Source organism: Amblyomma maculatum, chromosome 1 (assembly GCF_055883805.1).
Source record: "Amblyomma maculatum isolate TAMU_Amacu chromosome 1, ASM5588380v1, whole genome shotgun sequence".
NCBI lineage: Eukaryota > Metazoa > Arthropoda > Arachnida > Ixodida > Ixodidae > Amblyomma > Amblyomma maculatum.
The window spans coordinates 169,880,824-169,897,247 of NC_139344.1; the positions used below are offsets into that span (position 1 = coordinate 169,880,824).

Genomic DNA, 16,424 nt, shown 5'->3' on the forward strand with positions numbered 1-16,424 from the left:
TGGCTCACACTCCGCCTGAAAACCTGTATGGTAGGTGAGTGGAAGGACGAGTCGGCGGCTTCTACGAGTGTGTAAGGGGCCCGTTACTAAGACGAAAGATTTTATCGGCTCATACTGTCGGCGATCATTCGGTCACACTAACTGTCAATCAAATGACGTCATCACCCGAAACCGAAAGTAACGTCATCAAAAAAAAAAAAAAAAGATCCAGTCTCCACCGGGAATCGAACCATCCCTCGGATCCCCAGCCGAGCACTTTAAGCAACTACGCCACGCCCGGGATTTTTTTTTTTTTTCAGACGTGGTATTATTTACACGTTGTTATGTATAGAAAGGGCTATGGTACACAGATTATTTATCACAATGACGCTGCAATTAATGATGACAATGACGGTGGAATTAGTTGATACTGATAATGAGAGCAAGCGCGATGCACCGTGTGCACCAGCAACGCTTATGTTTTCGCTTTTCTGCAGTGTAGATTCCACAGTGCTCTCGAAATTTTTTCGCGTGTGAGAGCAGCACGCATATGAAAGCTGTCGCCTCGTGCTCGTAGTTTTCACTCTATTTCAAGCAAGTCGCGAGAAGCAGCGCATCAGCATCATTAGTTCCCGACACCATTAAAACTAGCTACTTTGAAACGCAACATTCATGGTTCCTGTCGACGTATTGTATGACTTGGAGGGAAACTGCTTACTTCAAAAACGCGAGCATCAGAGTCTTGGGCAAAGGCCAGTTTTACGGGTTCGTCCGATGCTAGGTTTCTTCGCCTGTGTGATCGCGGAACTCCAACACTTTGTACTCCGCTGTAATATTCGGTCTGACGTGAAACAAACACCCTTGTAACCTGTCCTCCCGGCTGAGAAAATATTTAGGAGGACTCTGAGGCCTCCTTCATTCATTCTCAACAAAGAAAAAACAGGTAATGCATCGTATACATGGGACTAGCCTCTGCCGCCACTCCCCTGCACCTTCACTGCTGGCCACCCATAAATCTAGAATATGTCGAAGTGATTATAGAGTTGGCGTTCGCAGTGTTAAAGCCTCCGGGACCCCTCATTCTTCAAATTAAAAATGAAACTACAAATGTAAGGCAAAGAGAGTATACACCGAAGCTATCACCGTTGCCCCTTTTTTTTAGTTTTTTTTTTTCTCAGTTGATGTTTTTCTGCATCTAGGGAGCACACGTCCCGCCTAAATAGCGTTTCGGTAGCGCGAGAATCAATCAACGAAAAACGTATACTGCTAATGGTATGACATATGTCATTGCAGACGTTTAAGTAACACATTACAAGCTATTTTTTGAAATTTTATAGCGTTTTCATAACTCCTTGTGCTGTTCTCGGTAGTCCAACATTTTTAAGGTTTCAGTTGCTAGTGATGTTGTCCACCTATTTTTCTGAAAACAAGTTGTAACCACTAGTATAACATCGAGAGCCTGAACTAGATTATAAAGACTGGTATAGCACGCGATTCTCTCGCGTTAGTGTGACTACATTCAGTTCGCGTATAGCGCTGCGCGCGCGAGGCTGTCCGCACTTGCAAGCCCAAGCTGTTCTACCTGTTTTTGATAAGTGTCGTGCGCCACACCCCTCATTTAGGATTTGACCGCGCGGCACAACAGAATGCCATGCTTTGTGAGCGTGGGACCTGCCCATTCAGAGCGCGAACAAGAACGAAGTTCGGCGTTTCGGTAACTTTGGGCTGGGCCGCGAGATCTTCGTATGTCAAAGCAACGCACTTTCGTCCGACGAGTACACCGAGATACCTGTGAGTGTCGCTGCAGATGTGTGCGCATGGAAACGTGGAAAAAATATTTCAAAGAAAAACACAGCTCAAAGCAACTACGGGCCAAATTTCTAAAGCACGTGCTGCTAAAAAGGGGTACTGGTCTCTGCATATTTGGTTTGGTTTAGTTTGTGGCGTTTAACGTCCCAAAGCGACTTAGGCTATGAGAGACACCGTAGTGGAGGATTCCGGAGATTTCGACCACCTGGGCTTCTTTAACGTGCACTGACATCGCACAGCACACGGACGCCTTGCTTTTCGCCTCCATCGAAAAGCGATCGCCAGAGCCTGGATTTGATCCCGCATCCTTGGGAACAGTAGTCGAGCGCCGTAACCACCGCGCTACCCCGGCGGGGTTCCATATTCGTGTTGAGCTAGTAAATGATGGTCACAAATAACGCAATAGTTAACTATTACATCTATGTTCTTTACTAGATACATGAGTTACTATTCATTTACCGCTGAAATCACTTACATTTCAGACGAATCAATTGCGGTTGTGATGAGTTGTTTGCTTTCTGCAATGAGCATAAGATTATATGCCGCGTGCGTTTTTGTGCACTGCCCTTCGCCCCCCACATTCCAGCCAAGTATTTATACCAAATCGCCCAGATTTTAGGGCTTCTAATAGCTGACATCATGTAGAGTTGTTTTTCTAATAATTGACATACCACGTGGCACGTTGTCTGTGTCTGTGTGTCGGTAAATAATAGTGTGTGAATAAAAAAAAAGTGACGTACTTGCCCGCAAAGTGATGGTAGCGAACACGGCGAATATTTTAAAGCTGCGTACATGGACGTCTGAGCTTGTTACTGCGCGCGTGGTCTAGAGCTAGGGCTAACGCTGAGCGCACCAGTTGCATTTCAGGCTTACGTAATTCGAAAAGCCAAAACTAATTCTGCGTGCCGCGAGTCCTCCAACTTATATTTCTGGTATTTTCTTTGTCACTTTTTAAGTATCCTAGTATTTACGGCCGTAGTTCGTACATTTGAAGTATTTACACACAGAGGGTTTACATGAGGCCGACAAAGTCGTGTCGGGTGGGCTTGTCGGGCTGAAAAACTGGCTGTCGGGCTCATGCATACGCAAGGCGGTCGAGCTAACCGTTGGGTCGGGCAAAGTCATCCCGACTTCAGGGGGTGGGTTAGCTCGACCCTACCCGCGTCGGGCCGGCGCCTCCTCTCTCGCATCCCCGCTGGTCGGGCACAGGATCGTGAGCTTTTCGTCTAATCTCTCCTACCCTTCCTTCTCTCCCGCCTACGCCTGGTTCGCTTGCTCGACGCAGGGTGTAGCAGCGATCTCTGTCTGATAGAAACGAGTTCATGTAAACCCGCACGAGTCAGGTTGGCGCAGCCCGACAACCCGCTCCCCCCTACTCGGCCCGCTTGCGTCGGGCTCATGTAAACAAGGCTACAGAAGGTATCACTGAAAGCGATATTCGCGAACAGACATTCAGCTTCACTTAAGCGTCAGAGTTTTGTTTTGTGCGTCTTTTTGTTTTAAGACAGAAACTAAATAAACAGGAAAGTATGCAAGTGGTGTCGGCCACACAATCACGCCAACCTGTTGCATGGTATAGACTACTCTTTCATCAACCATGAGCCGTGGCGAGGGCGAAGTGGGAGAGGCTACTACGTAATATCCACGGGCATGATTCTACTTTCCCCGATGCGTGACAAACAAAAATGACCAAGGAAATTCAAAGTTGCCCTGTCTGCCTTTCGTAGCCCTTTTTCACCTGCTCGGTGTGCGCGTACCTTGCACGTGTGCCTCGGTGACGCAGTAAAGAGCGCATCAAAACGAAAGCGGTGAATGTCCAATAAAATAAAAAAAAGTGTTCTTGAGGGACTTGAACAGCGCTAAATTTTGGCCCTGCCAGATTGATGGGGCTCTTGAGCTGCACTGTCGCATTTGCCTTAGGATCAGCGTGTGACCGTGAGAAAGATTTCGGAGGAGTTAAAGCTCAACTCTCGTTCTTACGGATTTCGTTCGCGCTCGCTATAACAGCGCTACAAGTATCCGAGATTTCAATTTGGTTGGCCTTAGAACCGCGCTGATTCAACTTTTAAGGTTATTGAAAGCCGATTTGATTAAATTGAAGTGGATTGGTGAACGATGCCCTCATTGTGCACTCGTGGTCTCGACATTGACATTGTCGGACTTCTTGCGCCATTTTAGCTCGAATTATAGTTAATGTGCAAGAAAATGAACCGAAATGCGATTCTCTTCGCTCCGAACACCTGGAAGATGAAGCAGCGAGGAGCGCGAGACGCATACGGACGTTCTCAGGTCAAGAGCGGGTGTAAATGGCGGTGCCATTTGACTCGAGGCGCGCGCAGGCGCGACAAAACCCTAGCGAGATTCGTGGCAATGAGACACGAAGAACCGCGCTGATTCAACTTTTAAGGTTATTGAAAGCCGATTTGATTAAATTGAAGTGGATTGGTGAACGATGCCCTCATTGTGCACTCGTGGTCTCGACATTGACATTGTCGGACTTCTTGCGCCATTTTAGCTCGAATTATAGTTAATGTGCAAGAAAATAAACCGAAATGCGATTCTCTTCGCTCCGAACACCTGGAAGATGAAGCAGCGAGGAGCGCGAGACGCACACGGACGTTCTCAGGTCAAGAGCGGGTGTAAATGGCGGTGCCATTTGACTCGAGGCGCGCGCAGGCGCGACAAAACCCTAGCGAGATTCGTGGCAATGAGACACGAACGTTGTGGCATTGCTGACCGGCAAGAAATTATCTATGCTATATATGGGCGATAGCGGGTCGTGCAGGACCAAAATTATAACCAGGGAAAGTTTTCGCGCTCAACCCGAACTGATCACTGTGACTGGTGACCGGCCAATTCACTGCGGATTTCCGAAATCAAGTACCTTGAATAGAAGTAGTCTTGTTAAAATTCGCGAGCTTTACGTTAAGCCTGAAAGACGAAACCAGTGTAGAGCTGCATCGAAGAAAAGGAGTGAAATTTCGAAACATGTTCTGCAGCTCTTGCTTAGGAAATTTTGCTCTAAAGTTCGTGATACAAAAGTAAGTTAAGCCCCGTCGCGGTGGTGCAGTGGTTAGGGCGCTCGACAGCTGTGCCCAAGGATTGCGGGATCGAATCCCGGCCGCTGCGGCCGCTTTTCGGCGGAGGCGGAAAGCAAGGCTTCGGTGGGCTGTGCGATGTCAGTGCAGGTTAAAGACGCTAGATGGTCGAAATTTGCGGAGCACTCCACTGCGGCGTCTCCCATAACTTGACTCGTTTTGGGGCGTTAAACCCCATAAATTAAACAAAATTAAGCTAGTTCGTGCTAAATTGTTTGTAAATTAGGCGCATTAAAATATATGCAGGCCTGGTCAAGCCTTCTGCCCACAGCCCTATACTATATAGACATCCGGTAAGTGCGTTGTCGTTTTTGAAACCTGGACAAGCTAGGCGAAACACGCCGTATATTCCCAGCGAGATTCGTGGCAATGAGACACGAACGTTGTGGCATTGTTGACCGGCAAGAAATTATCTATGCTATATATGGGCGATAGCGGGTCGTGCAGGACCAAAATTATAACCAGGGAAAGTTTTCGCGCTCAACCCGAACTGATATGCGGGCTATACCAAGCACAAGGAAACTGCTTCAAATATAGTTTTTGTCTGCTACAAAGCCTTCCCTCAAGTTCTCTTGGCCATTCCCGAAACTCAAAGGGTTATCGGGTCCAATTGTTTCTTATAGGTGGCAATAGCGCATGAGGCTGCTAATTGGCGAAACCACGAAGTCTGCGCGGAGAAACAGAGTCGCTGCAGTCCTAACTAACCAGCCCACCGCATCCCTTTCTTACCCAGTCACGTCTTTGCCTAGCACTCAATTCATCAGCGAGGGCACCCAATTGCGTAGCGCGCTCTGCACGGCAACAGACTGTGAAAAGACGCGACAGATGTCGGGCCGCCTAATTGTTCCGCAAGAATGCTCATTGCGTGCGTCGCTGCAGACAGACCTTCGGCGCACGCCTAGCCGCTTCGCTCACCTTTTTGACGAGAAAAGGGCCGCGAAGAGCGTGAAAAGTTTAAAGAAGATAAAAAAAAAGAACACCGGAAAGAAAGCCCGAGCTCGCAGTGCGAGCCCTTCGGCGCGCACTCCCATTAGCATGGAGAAGCACGGTCCAGTTCAGCCGCGGAAAGAGAAAACTCATTGGGCTTAATAATTAAGCGTGCGCGACAGGTGCTGCGAATCGATTCGCTCTAATTGACGCGCTTCGCTGAAATTTCTTTCCAAGGCGCCGCGACGGGAATGGGCGCCGGGATGAAAAGGAACATCCGGCAGCGTTTCGGGCACCAGGGCGACGCTCGAGCGCTCCGGGAGAAACTAAGTCGACTCGAGGCAATGAAATCAAAATGCCGCCCGACGTAAGCCACGCCAGAGAAATGGTTCGCGCAACTCGCCGACTGACACGAGATTGCACTCGGACGGTGTACTAATCACAAAATCCCCGACGGGTCCAAGTTTGGCAAAAACAAGAAAACGACGGGACGGCGCTGTGAAACGTGTGCTACAGAAGAGTATAGGCTTAAAATTTTGGATCTGTCACTGGTTTCAAAAAGGCTACGTGCAGCGTTAAAGCCTTCAGCTTTTCAGGCCTGCGTGTTGGGGCTCAGTATTTTACACGTTTTAATGTGGACATCTTGTAAATTTTCTTATCGATTTCCTGAAAGGAACAAAATTTCAATACTGCCAAGAAACTAATAAACAATCTTTTGCGTTCTTTAGTACGAACCTCGAGAATTGCGCAGGCAGCATTCCTGTCGCAGCTGTGTTGCAGCCAGGCATAAGGGCACCATTCCATGGACTGCCACCTTAGGATTTGAATTATATCGCTCTTCACGGCCAGGCTGCAGTCGTTCGGGGCGCCAGCATACATACATGCATGCATACATACATACATACATACATACATACATACATACATACATACATACATACATACATACATACATACATACATACATACATACATACATACATACATACATACATACATACATACATACATACATACATACATACATACATACATACATACATACATACATACATACATACATACATACATACATACATACATACATACATACATACATGCATACATACATACATGCATACATGCATACATGCATACATACATACATACATACATACATACATACATACATACATACATACATACATACATACATACATACATACATACATACATACATACGCCCCGCCGGGGTGGCGCAGTGGTTACGGCGCTCGACTACTGTTCCCAAGGACGCGGGATCAAATCCCGGCCTCGGCGGCCGCTTTTCGATGGAGGCGAAAAGCAAGGCGCCCGTGTGCTGTGCGATGTCAGTGCACGTTAAAGAACCCCAGGTGGTCGAAATTTCCGGAGTCCTCCACTACGGCGTCTCTCATAGCCTGAGTTGCTTTGGGACGTTAAACCCCACAAACCAAACCAAACCACATACATACATACATACATACATACATACATACATACATACATACATACATACATACATACATACATACATACATACATACATACATACATACATACATACATACATACATACATACATACATACATACATACATACATATCAAATACGGCATACACGCGCGCGTTCACAAACAGCTTGCATTTCGAGCCATTTTATTCCTTACCTTTGGTATACGTCTTTTTTTCATATGCGTTTTTTTTTATTTCACTAACTTGCCATACGGCATAATAAAGAAAGTCATGTAACTCTTTTTCTGCCAGGTACTGGAGAAGGCTTGTATAGGCAAATGACGCGCAGTTGCTGTTATTTGCTTTTTTATATTTAAACTTGCAAACATAATTATGAACAATTAGCAGTTGTTTTTTTTTTGCATCACACATTAGTGAGTTTTATGTCTTACACCATAGCACAGGATGAGCCGTACATTATAAAGAAGACAAGGGTACTATTATATATCATTTCGGTTGTTTTTAGGGGCTCAAAACGAGAGTGAATATAATTTATACTTATTTTTACCGTGCTTAAATCACTGAATCCCTCGCTAGTTTGAAAAGCATTTTTATTGCGACAATGACGTTCCGCATGCTGTCGCGTGCATTCCAGCTGTTTTCCTCGTCCCAAAAGTTTCATGTTTCACTAAGTAGGCTACGCAAAATTTCCCGCGCATCTGTCTGCTTATAATGCGCGCGTTTTTATATTATGTGTAGCTTAAACAAACGAAACTGTTAAATATTATAGAGTAGAACCCGTCTACTGTAAAGTTACTCGGACAAGGGGAAGTCCTTATTGTATTAACTGCTGGTTGAATAGAAAGGCTCTGATGAGGCTGTCTGGTAATTATTGCTATGCTTAATAGACATATAGCGTTGTATTATAATAGAAACCCTCAAAAACATCTTCCATCTTCCTGTTATCTCTTGCGTGAGATAATTATTTATTTTCAATTATCACATTACAAATAGCATTTACGTCCTGTTGAAGTTGCATGAATGCAACGTGGCTCGTATATAGTTAGTTTCATTCCCTCGAGCGCAGCAGAACCACCTACGCAGTGCCACCGCTTCTTGCCGCTGCAGCCGCCTGCTTGACGCTGGCCAGTGTTGCGAACGTTCGTCCTTTTTGTCCCTGCCCTACACTTCACTGCTTATTTACTGTGCTTACTCTCTAAGGAACCTGCGACGCCGTTTCTGTTTACATCCAGTATTACCTTTTTTTTTGTTTTTTTGCGCGCCGTGTGCTTTGCCTCGTGGTTCCATAACGTTGGAAAAGTTAGCTTCTTTACTCAGCTTTACAGCTGGGTAGCTAAGCTTTCTTTAAAAAAACAAAAAAAAACAAACAAAAAAAACGCGCCGTTTGAAAGTTTTTTATATCCATTTGCCTCCGAATGCTGGCCCCACTACCCTACACCGCGCCCGCGTCGCGATGTCATCATTCTGCAAGAAATACGTCACCACAGCTAGCTGCTCTTTTACTGCAACCGCTTTGTATTAAAGATGCATCTTTACTATCAAAGAAGAAAAAAACAACTTACAGTTGTTTATCGAATTCAAAATGCGACTGCAGTTTCACTTTACTATATCTGTGTGTACTATAGCGGAGTTCTGTTGTATATGCTTGGGTTGAATGACGATTAGTTATGTGAATTCTAATATAACTTCAGTCCTGCCCGCTATATTAGTATATTTTCAATTGTAGTATAATTTTCTTTTAGCCATCAGAGCAGCTAGAGTGTGAGCCGCGGCTCCCTCAGTGCTGCCCTGGTTGTCCTTGGCAGTACCACGTTAATGCAATTTCAACTCAGCTTAACTGTTTTAATTTAAATATTGATAAAAATGCTAATGATATCGCAACATATATCTGCAAAGAATGCTAGTATGTTTATGTTTACGCATGGTCATGGTGGACGTGCAAGAAAAGTGTCTCCTGTTGCTGTCATTTCTTGAAAAAAAAAAAAAAGGAGAGACGCATTTTCGTAAATGTGCACAGCCGAGCAGTGAATGTTCACGTCTCATGGAAGCCAGAATATAGCGTTAAAGCTTCACTCGCTTCTCCTCACTGAGCGTAACGCAGGCAGAAAGCGTTATTCATCGCTAACGAGCACAAAAAAGCGACGACGGAGAAGGACACTACAATACAACACAGCATAAAAGCCCTCAATCGCAACTGAAAGATTATTCGAAGAAGAAAAAAAACAGCGGTATGTAGGCGCGAATAGCCTGACACTCAATGAAAACGGAAACCTTCTCCGTCGACGTCTTTTTGCGCTCGTTGCAATCAATGCCAACCGACCAGCACAACTTATGACGAGAATGCCTATGGATATCGCTCCTCCTAACCGATCCGCACAAAAACTTAAAGCAACGTCCGACACCGACTCACCCGCGGAGGCTTGGCAGGCGCGTTTTGCCAAGGTTGAGGAAACTGCAACCTCAGTCAAACTCGTATCAAGGCTTTAGAAGCACACATCGAACGCTCACTCCACACAATCGGCTCACAAGTCACGCAACAGTTTGAGATGCTGAGCAAAGCTATAGAAGCACAGGGCGAACTCCTCACTACCGTGGTACCCGCGGCCCCTGCGCCGACACCCGTTCAAACCCCACAACTATCCCAGCCTAATCATGGCGAGCAGCTCGGGTAACACCACCATCTGGCAGTGGAACTGTCGTGGGTTCGCGCGTAAGCGTCCAGTCCTTCAGCAGTTCCTCGCCGCGAGTGATCGCCCCGAACTAATAGCTCTCCAGGAATGCGACAAGAACACGAAACTTGCCGGTTACAGTACATACCTATCGGAACGAGTAAAACCTCGAATAGCTACTCTCGTCAAACGTAATCTCACTGTCCTCCAGCACAATTTAGATCCAACTTTCCCCGAATACGTCTTCTTAGAAATATTACCTCGACCCTCGCCTAAACGTTGCACTAGTCTGTTTATAATTAATGTCTACAGCCCTCCCCAAACTCATAAGGATATTTTCGGTCCGCTTTCCCTCAAAGCCCAGCAGCTGGCGCAGGGGCAACCCCTCCTCATTCTCGGTGACTTTAATGCGCATCACTGCGCTTGGGGCTACTACTATGACTCTGCTAAAGGTCGACGCCTTTGGAATCACTGGCATACGCACCAGCTGACCCTTATCACGGACATGTCCTACCCCACTAGACATGGTACGGGCCTACACCGTGATACAACGCCGGATCTTGCCTTTACGACCTCCGGAGTTAAAGCGACTTGGTGTCACACTCACAAAAACTTTAGGAGTGATCACTTCGTACTCGAAATCGTAATACACGAGCCCACCAGGCAATGTACGCGGCCGGCTCAGGTGATTGACTGGGACTCCTTCCGGACGCACAGGAAACAGCAGGACAAACCTCCCGCTATTACTGATATCAAGGCGTGGACAACCGAAATTGTCAAACAAGTGGCCGACGCCACTCAAACCGTCGAGTTAGAGGACAGTGTCCCACACTGCGACCGCTACTACGCCCATCTGTGGGAGCGCAAGAAGTCGCTCGAAGCTCTACTTGCCACTCGGAAATGGGACCGCGATATCCGGCGTAGACTGGCGCGCGCACATACGTATATCGAGAACTATGCAATAGAACTCACTGGACAGAGCTGGCACAACATAAGTGACCAGATGAGCAAGACTCCAAACGCTCGTAAGACGTGGAACCTCCTTCGACATTTACTCGACCCAGCAAGAGGCAAGCTCCAGACACGCCAACAGCTCGAGCGAATCTTCGACCAGTATCCTGGCACGTCTGACGAGCTCAAACAAGAGCTTATAAATACTTACATCCGCCCTGAACCAACAACCAACCTCCCCTTCTATCAGGGCGCGGACAATCTCTGTCTAGACGCTCCAATCACTTTTGCGGAGGTCCGAGCAGAACTTAATCGCCGCAAGACGACTTCGGCGGCCCTGACCGCATTTCAAATAAAATGCTTAGGAATCTAGACGACGCATCCATTCATGCTCTTACCGACTATTTTCAAGAATGTTGGGCCAGCGGTACCATCCCTCAAGAGTGGAAATGCGCCAATCTAGTCCTCATCCCCAAGCCGGGCAAACCACCAACCTTGGCCAACCTCCGTCCCATCTCTCTCACGTCCTGCGTTGGGAAGCTGATGGAACACGTTATATAGACCAGACTCTCACGATACCTTGAAGACAACCATCTTCTACCAGACACAATGTTCGGCTTCCGCCCTCATTTAGCGGCCCCGGACATTATGCTTCTTCTCCATCATCAGGTAGTCATGAGACGTACACTAGACACGAAAGTCATCGTCGGCCTCGATGTTGCCAAGGCATTCGACAACGTCCTCCATGAAGCGATTATTCAACAACTTCAAGCTCTCGGTGTTGGACATCGCATGTATGCGTACATCCGAAACTTTCTCACCGACCGCAGAGTGCAACTTAAAGCCGGCACTGGAGATCCTTCCATCATCTCTCCGGGAAACCGTGGCACGCTGCAAGGCGCCGTACTTTCGCCGATGCTTTTTAACGTCGCACTGATAGGCCTGCCGAAGCTACTGGCCGACATCCCCCACCTGCATCACAGCATTTATGCTGACGACCTCACACTTTGGATCACGCGCGGCAGTGACGGCCAGATTGAAGAGACTTTACAGACCGCGATCGAACGGGTTGGAGATTATCTAAGTACAGTTGGCCTCACTTGCTCGGCGACAAAGTCCGAGTATATCATCATCCCTTCCCCGGGACGACGCCCTTCAAAGATTCTTCCTGAGATCAACCTCCAGGTGCAAGGAAACCCGATTCCTTGAACAGACAACATCAGGATCTTGAGCTTGCATCTACAGGCCAACGGCAGCAACATCATCACGATCCAACGCATCGACCAGTCGGTTGTACAGATCGGACGCCTCCTTAAGCGAATCTCCAACAAGCATCATGGCATGCGAGAGTCCAACCTCCTGCGCCTCGTTCAAGCTTTCATCTGCTCCCGCATCACCTACTCTGGACCCTACTTACGTCTCACTCGTGCCGAAAGCGAACGGCTAGAGGCGTCACTTCGAAAAGCATACAAGACGGCCCTTGGTCTTCCCATGTCCACAGCTACCCATAAGCTCATGGCTCTCGGAATCTCCAATACCGTGAGCGAACTGATCGAGGCAACCCTCACCGCCCAGTATGAGCGGCTCTCACTCACACACGCTGGCCGAGCGGTACTGCAGCAAGTTAGGATCTCCCCGCCAAGATCGGCCCCAAGTTACGCTGAACTTACACCGGAATATCGCCTAAATATCCGCATTCCTCCCATTCCCAAACGGATGCACCCGGAACACCACGCCGAGAGACGGGCCGACCGGGCACGTCAGTTCGAGAAACGCTTCAGCGGACGTCCGGACGTCACGTATACGGACGCCCTTTACCATCCATCGAGACCAGCGATGGTGGCGATAGCTCTCGCCCCTCACCGCAGCTGGTACACAGCCTGCAGCATTCGCAATGCAGAAACAGTCACCGCAGCTGAGGAGGTTGCCATTGCGCTAGCGCTAGCCGACCCTAATACCAAAGTCGTTATCAGTGACTCTCAACTGGCTATTAGCAATTACGATGCTGGCCGTATCTCTTGCCAGGCGTTACACATTCTATGTTCTACAGCACCCTCTTCCACATCTCGCTTACATTTTTGGGCTCCAGCCCACGAGTCGCTCAGCGGAAACGCCCAGGCACACGCTCTCGCTCGAGATCTCAGCTGCCGAGCCGAGAGTATGATCAGCCACCCTGCTTCCGCTGACACTAATATCTCACGCGCTTCTCTACTCACCACTTACATGGACATACTCCAGCACTACCGACTCCAAAGGTGCACATATCCTCCCGCACAACGCGATCTAACAAGACGCGAGGCCGTCCAATGGCGCAAACTACAAACTGGCAGCTTCCCACACCCCCTCTTACACAGCAGGATCTTTCCGGATCAGATAGCCCCCATGTGTAAACACTGCTCAACTCCGGCCACACTCATACACATGGTGTGGACTTGCACACAATACAACACAGACAACTCAAACACCCCAGAGACGTGGGAGTCTCTCCTGTGTACTTCCGAGCCAGCTGACCAACGCTGGCTTATCCAGCGCGCGGTGGAGGCCGCGGCATCCCAAAGGATCCCCGCCAACCTCCTCTAAATCAGCGCAACCGGTCCTTTGACTGGTCCCCTGTTTTTGGGCGCAATAAAAGAGTTCACCACCACCACCGTGAATTCGGCTTCACGAGCTCCGCCGGGGTGGCACAGTGGTTAGGGCGCTCGACCACTGAGCCCCGGGGATGCGGGATCGAATCCCGGCCTCGGCGGCTGCTTTTCGATGGAGGCGAAAAGCAAGGCGCCCGTGTGCTGTGCGATGTCTGCGCACAATAAAGAGCCCCAGGTGGTCGAAATTTGCGTCTCTTATATCCTGAGTCGCTCTGGGACATTAACTCCATAAACTAAACCAAACCAATCGGCTTCACGAAGTAGAGCGAATATGATAGCGATTATGGCCTTTCCAACAACTAAAGTGCCTTGAAGAGGACTTAACGGTAACCAAAATCACTTTCGGATGTAGCGACACGCTTAAGGCTTAAAAAAAAAAAGAAACATATGTCAACTTAACGCTGCTCTGCAGATGCAAGAAGCTAAACGCGCTTCATAGAGCTTCTCAGGTTGCCTCTCTGACCAGCTTCTACGCTGTCCTTTTATCGACCATTCTTCTTTTCCAGACTAAGCAAAATCCCGTGCCATCTACTCGGTGAACCTTCATAGCATATGACTGCGATCAGATGAATATACCTGCCCTGTTAAGCCTGAATGCGTGCAGCGAAGTACCGAGTGGTGATGCAAACAGCGCTGCCTGAAGCGTGCGCGACGCGGCGCGGCCGCCGGTCAGAGTACCCCACCTCACAAGCTGCATAGCGGCGGCGGTGGTGGACTGCAACTTACTTCTTGTGGAATCACTCTATTAAAGGACGCAACGTTTTTTAGATCAAGTTCCACGTTGTGTATTTCATCGCCGTGAATATGTCGCCGACTCAAATGAATGCAAACCGATGTCGCTTAGTAATTTCTCGGCTTCTTCTAGGTACTGACTTTTTTGTGTCCCATGGTCTTGTGTAAAAACTTTGTGGGGTTTAAGCTAGTGATAGAGCGAAACCTGTGAGTGTTGCAGCGAATTTTTCTGCGCACACCTGGATTTAATGTGCCGCCGTCATAACATTCGAACGAACCTTCTGTCCTATAGCAACTCGCTGTTGTCGTTCGCATCTACCAACTACCGAATTATCTGTCTTCTTCTTCTTTCCTCCTACAACTCCTGGCCTAACTCTCGGTAACCCCATTCCCCATTTCTCAACTTATGCCTTGTGGCAAACGTTTCGAGAAAAAAAAAAAAAAAACACTCTCGGTATATACCACGTGGCAGTTGCTAGGCAACGGCACGACGCGTAACAGTACCACGGTGGCGCGCCAACGGCTTGAAAACCTAGCGCAGTGTAACTTTCGCTACCAAAAAAAAAAAAAAAAATGTTATACAAACTTTCTGGATAAATTCCGTTTCAATATTGTTCATTATCAGAATTGATATGTAAGGCGATGAAATGCATATCCTGTTTTTCATGCATATGACTATATCCATTAGCTCCATAGTGCTGTATCTTCGTCGTCTTCCGTCGCCTTTCAAAGAACATGTTGAAAACACGCTCTTCATTCGCAGTTGTGTCCGTGCCTTGTCTTTTGAGCTAGTAAAAGAACTCACATGCTTGAACGGGAGTCACAGGCATGCCTGAACTCTTATTTCCAAAATATTGCTGCAATCACCATCTAGTATTCCCGGAAAAAAAATTAAAACTGCAAAAACCGCTTGCTGAAATCAATGTTAATTATTGCTGGAGATTGGAGTACTTGCCGTGCCTGACGTGCAAGAGAAACTGGTACATGTTTTAATTAATCGTGTTATTGTATTACTATATGTTTGACTTGAAGCGGAATGGGTATAAAAAAGAGCTCTACACTTGCTGCGAAAGAAGTGAATCTAATGGAGCACTTCTTTTTTTTCCCTTCATTTTTGATCTCGCAGGATACATCGAAGTGCTGCCGACGTAAGCCGTTACCTATTTGTCCAAGATGGAGAAGAGTGCAAAGACTGATTCACCACGCCTATCCGGAGGAGGCAGCTGCGTTTTCTTGGAAGCAGCCTCAGCTTTCACTCACGAACCACTGTGTCGCGGTTTCGCTCGATCGCTACACCAATCAGGCGAGCCCACAGTTTCGCGAGGCAAACTGAGCCAGGTGCTCCATATGAAAGACACATTGGAGAACTCTTCACGACTCGAGAGGAAAGGCCTTCTCCTCCATGAGTGCTGCGTTTTAGTCTTAGTTGGCCGTAGCTATTAGGTGGCCTCCTGAATTGCTTACTTTATCTGGCCTGCGCTGCGGCATTGTTTCATTAAACGTATTACTGACACGCTGTGTGTGCCTTCTCTGGTTTTTTGTAATGAGAAACAATGGTTCGCGATTTCTTGTGCCACCTCAGTGAACAGTGCCCTCGTCCAGGACGTCGGTTAGAAACACGCACTCATTGTAAGCAGGGTGTTGTGGTGTATTGCTCGGGCACCGGACAGAAAGTTTCTTCTTATAAACGAGCATGGTCAAGGGGGTTTTAAAGCGCGAAATTAGTGCGCTAACCAAAACTTTTTTCTGTATGATGTGTTGCCGCTTATAAATGCGGTCCACAAAGAGTGTTCTGAGATACAAGTCGCCTTTAATGTATACAGCGTCAAAGATCCCGTTCTCCAGGAATTCCGGCATCGACGCCTCTGACAGGTGATAGGTGGAAGGTGACGTAGCCTGGCACGGATTGGTCGGTGGACTGCGTGACGTCACTGGACCACATAACATTGATTACAAGTTAGTTGATTCGCGATTAAATGAGTAGCAACTTGTGTGTACGCGAACGTCGGCAAGGAAAGCCGCAGACGGGAGCCATTCACTGTCTCATACCCTTAAGTGTCCCTCAAGCTTTTTCTTAAATCTGCATTCAGAAGGCAATATTGCCGCAATTAAGCTTCTTTTTTGAGCGATAACAGATTTAC

General features: G+C 47.6%; 1 protein-coding gene across 2 annotated transcripts in view; it reads left to right on the forward strand.

Annotated features, from left to right (window-relative positions):
• The window catches only part of LOC146204847 (uncharacterized), a 297,997-nt gene extending 282,202 nt beyond the window's left edge, over positions 1-15,795 (forward strand). For both annotated transcript variants that reach the window (XM_084589560.1, XM_084589561.1), the window contains exon 7: positions 15,410-15,795. In XM_084589560.1, coding sequence (XP_084445686.1) covers positions 15,410-15,435 — 26 coding nt within the window. In that variant the 3' untranslated portion in view covers positions 15,436-15,795. The remainder of the gene's footprint in view (positions 1-15,409) is intronic.
• The last annotated feature ends 629 nt before the right edge of the window (positions 15,796-16,424 follow it).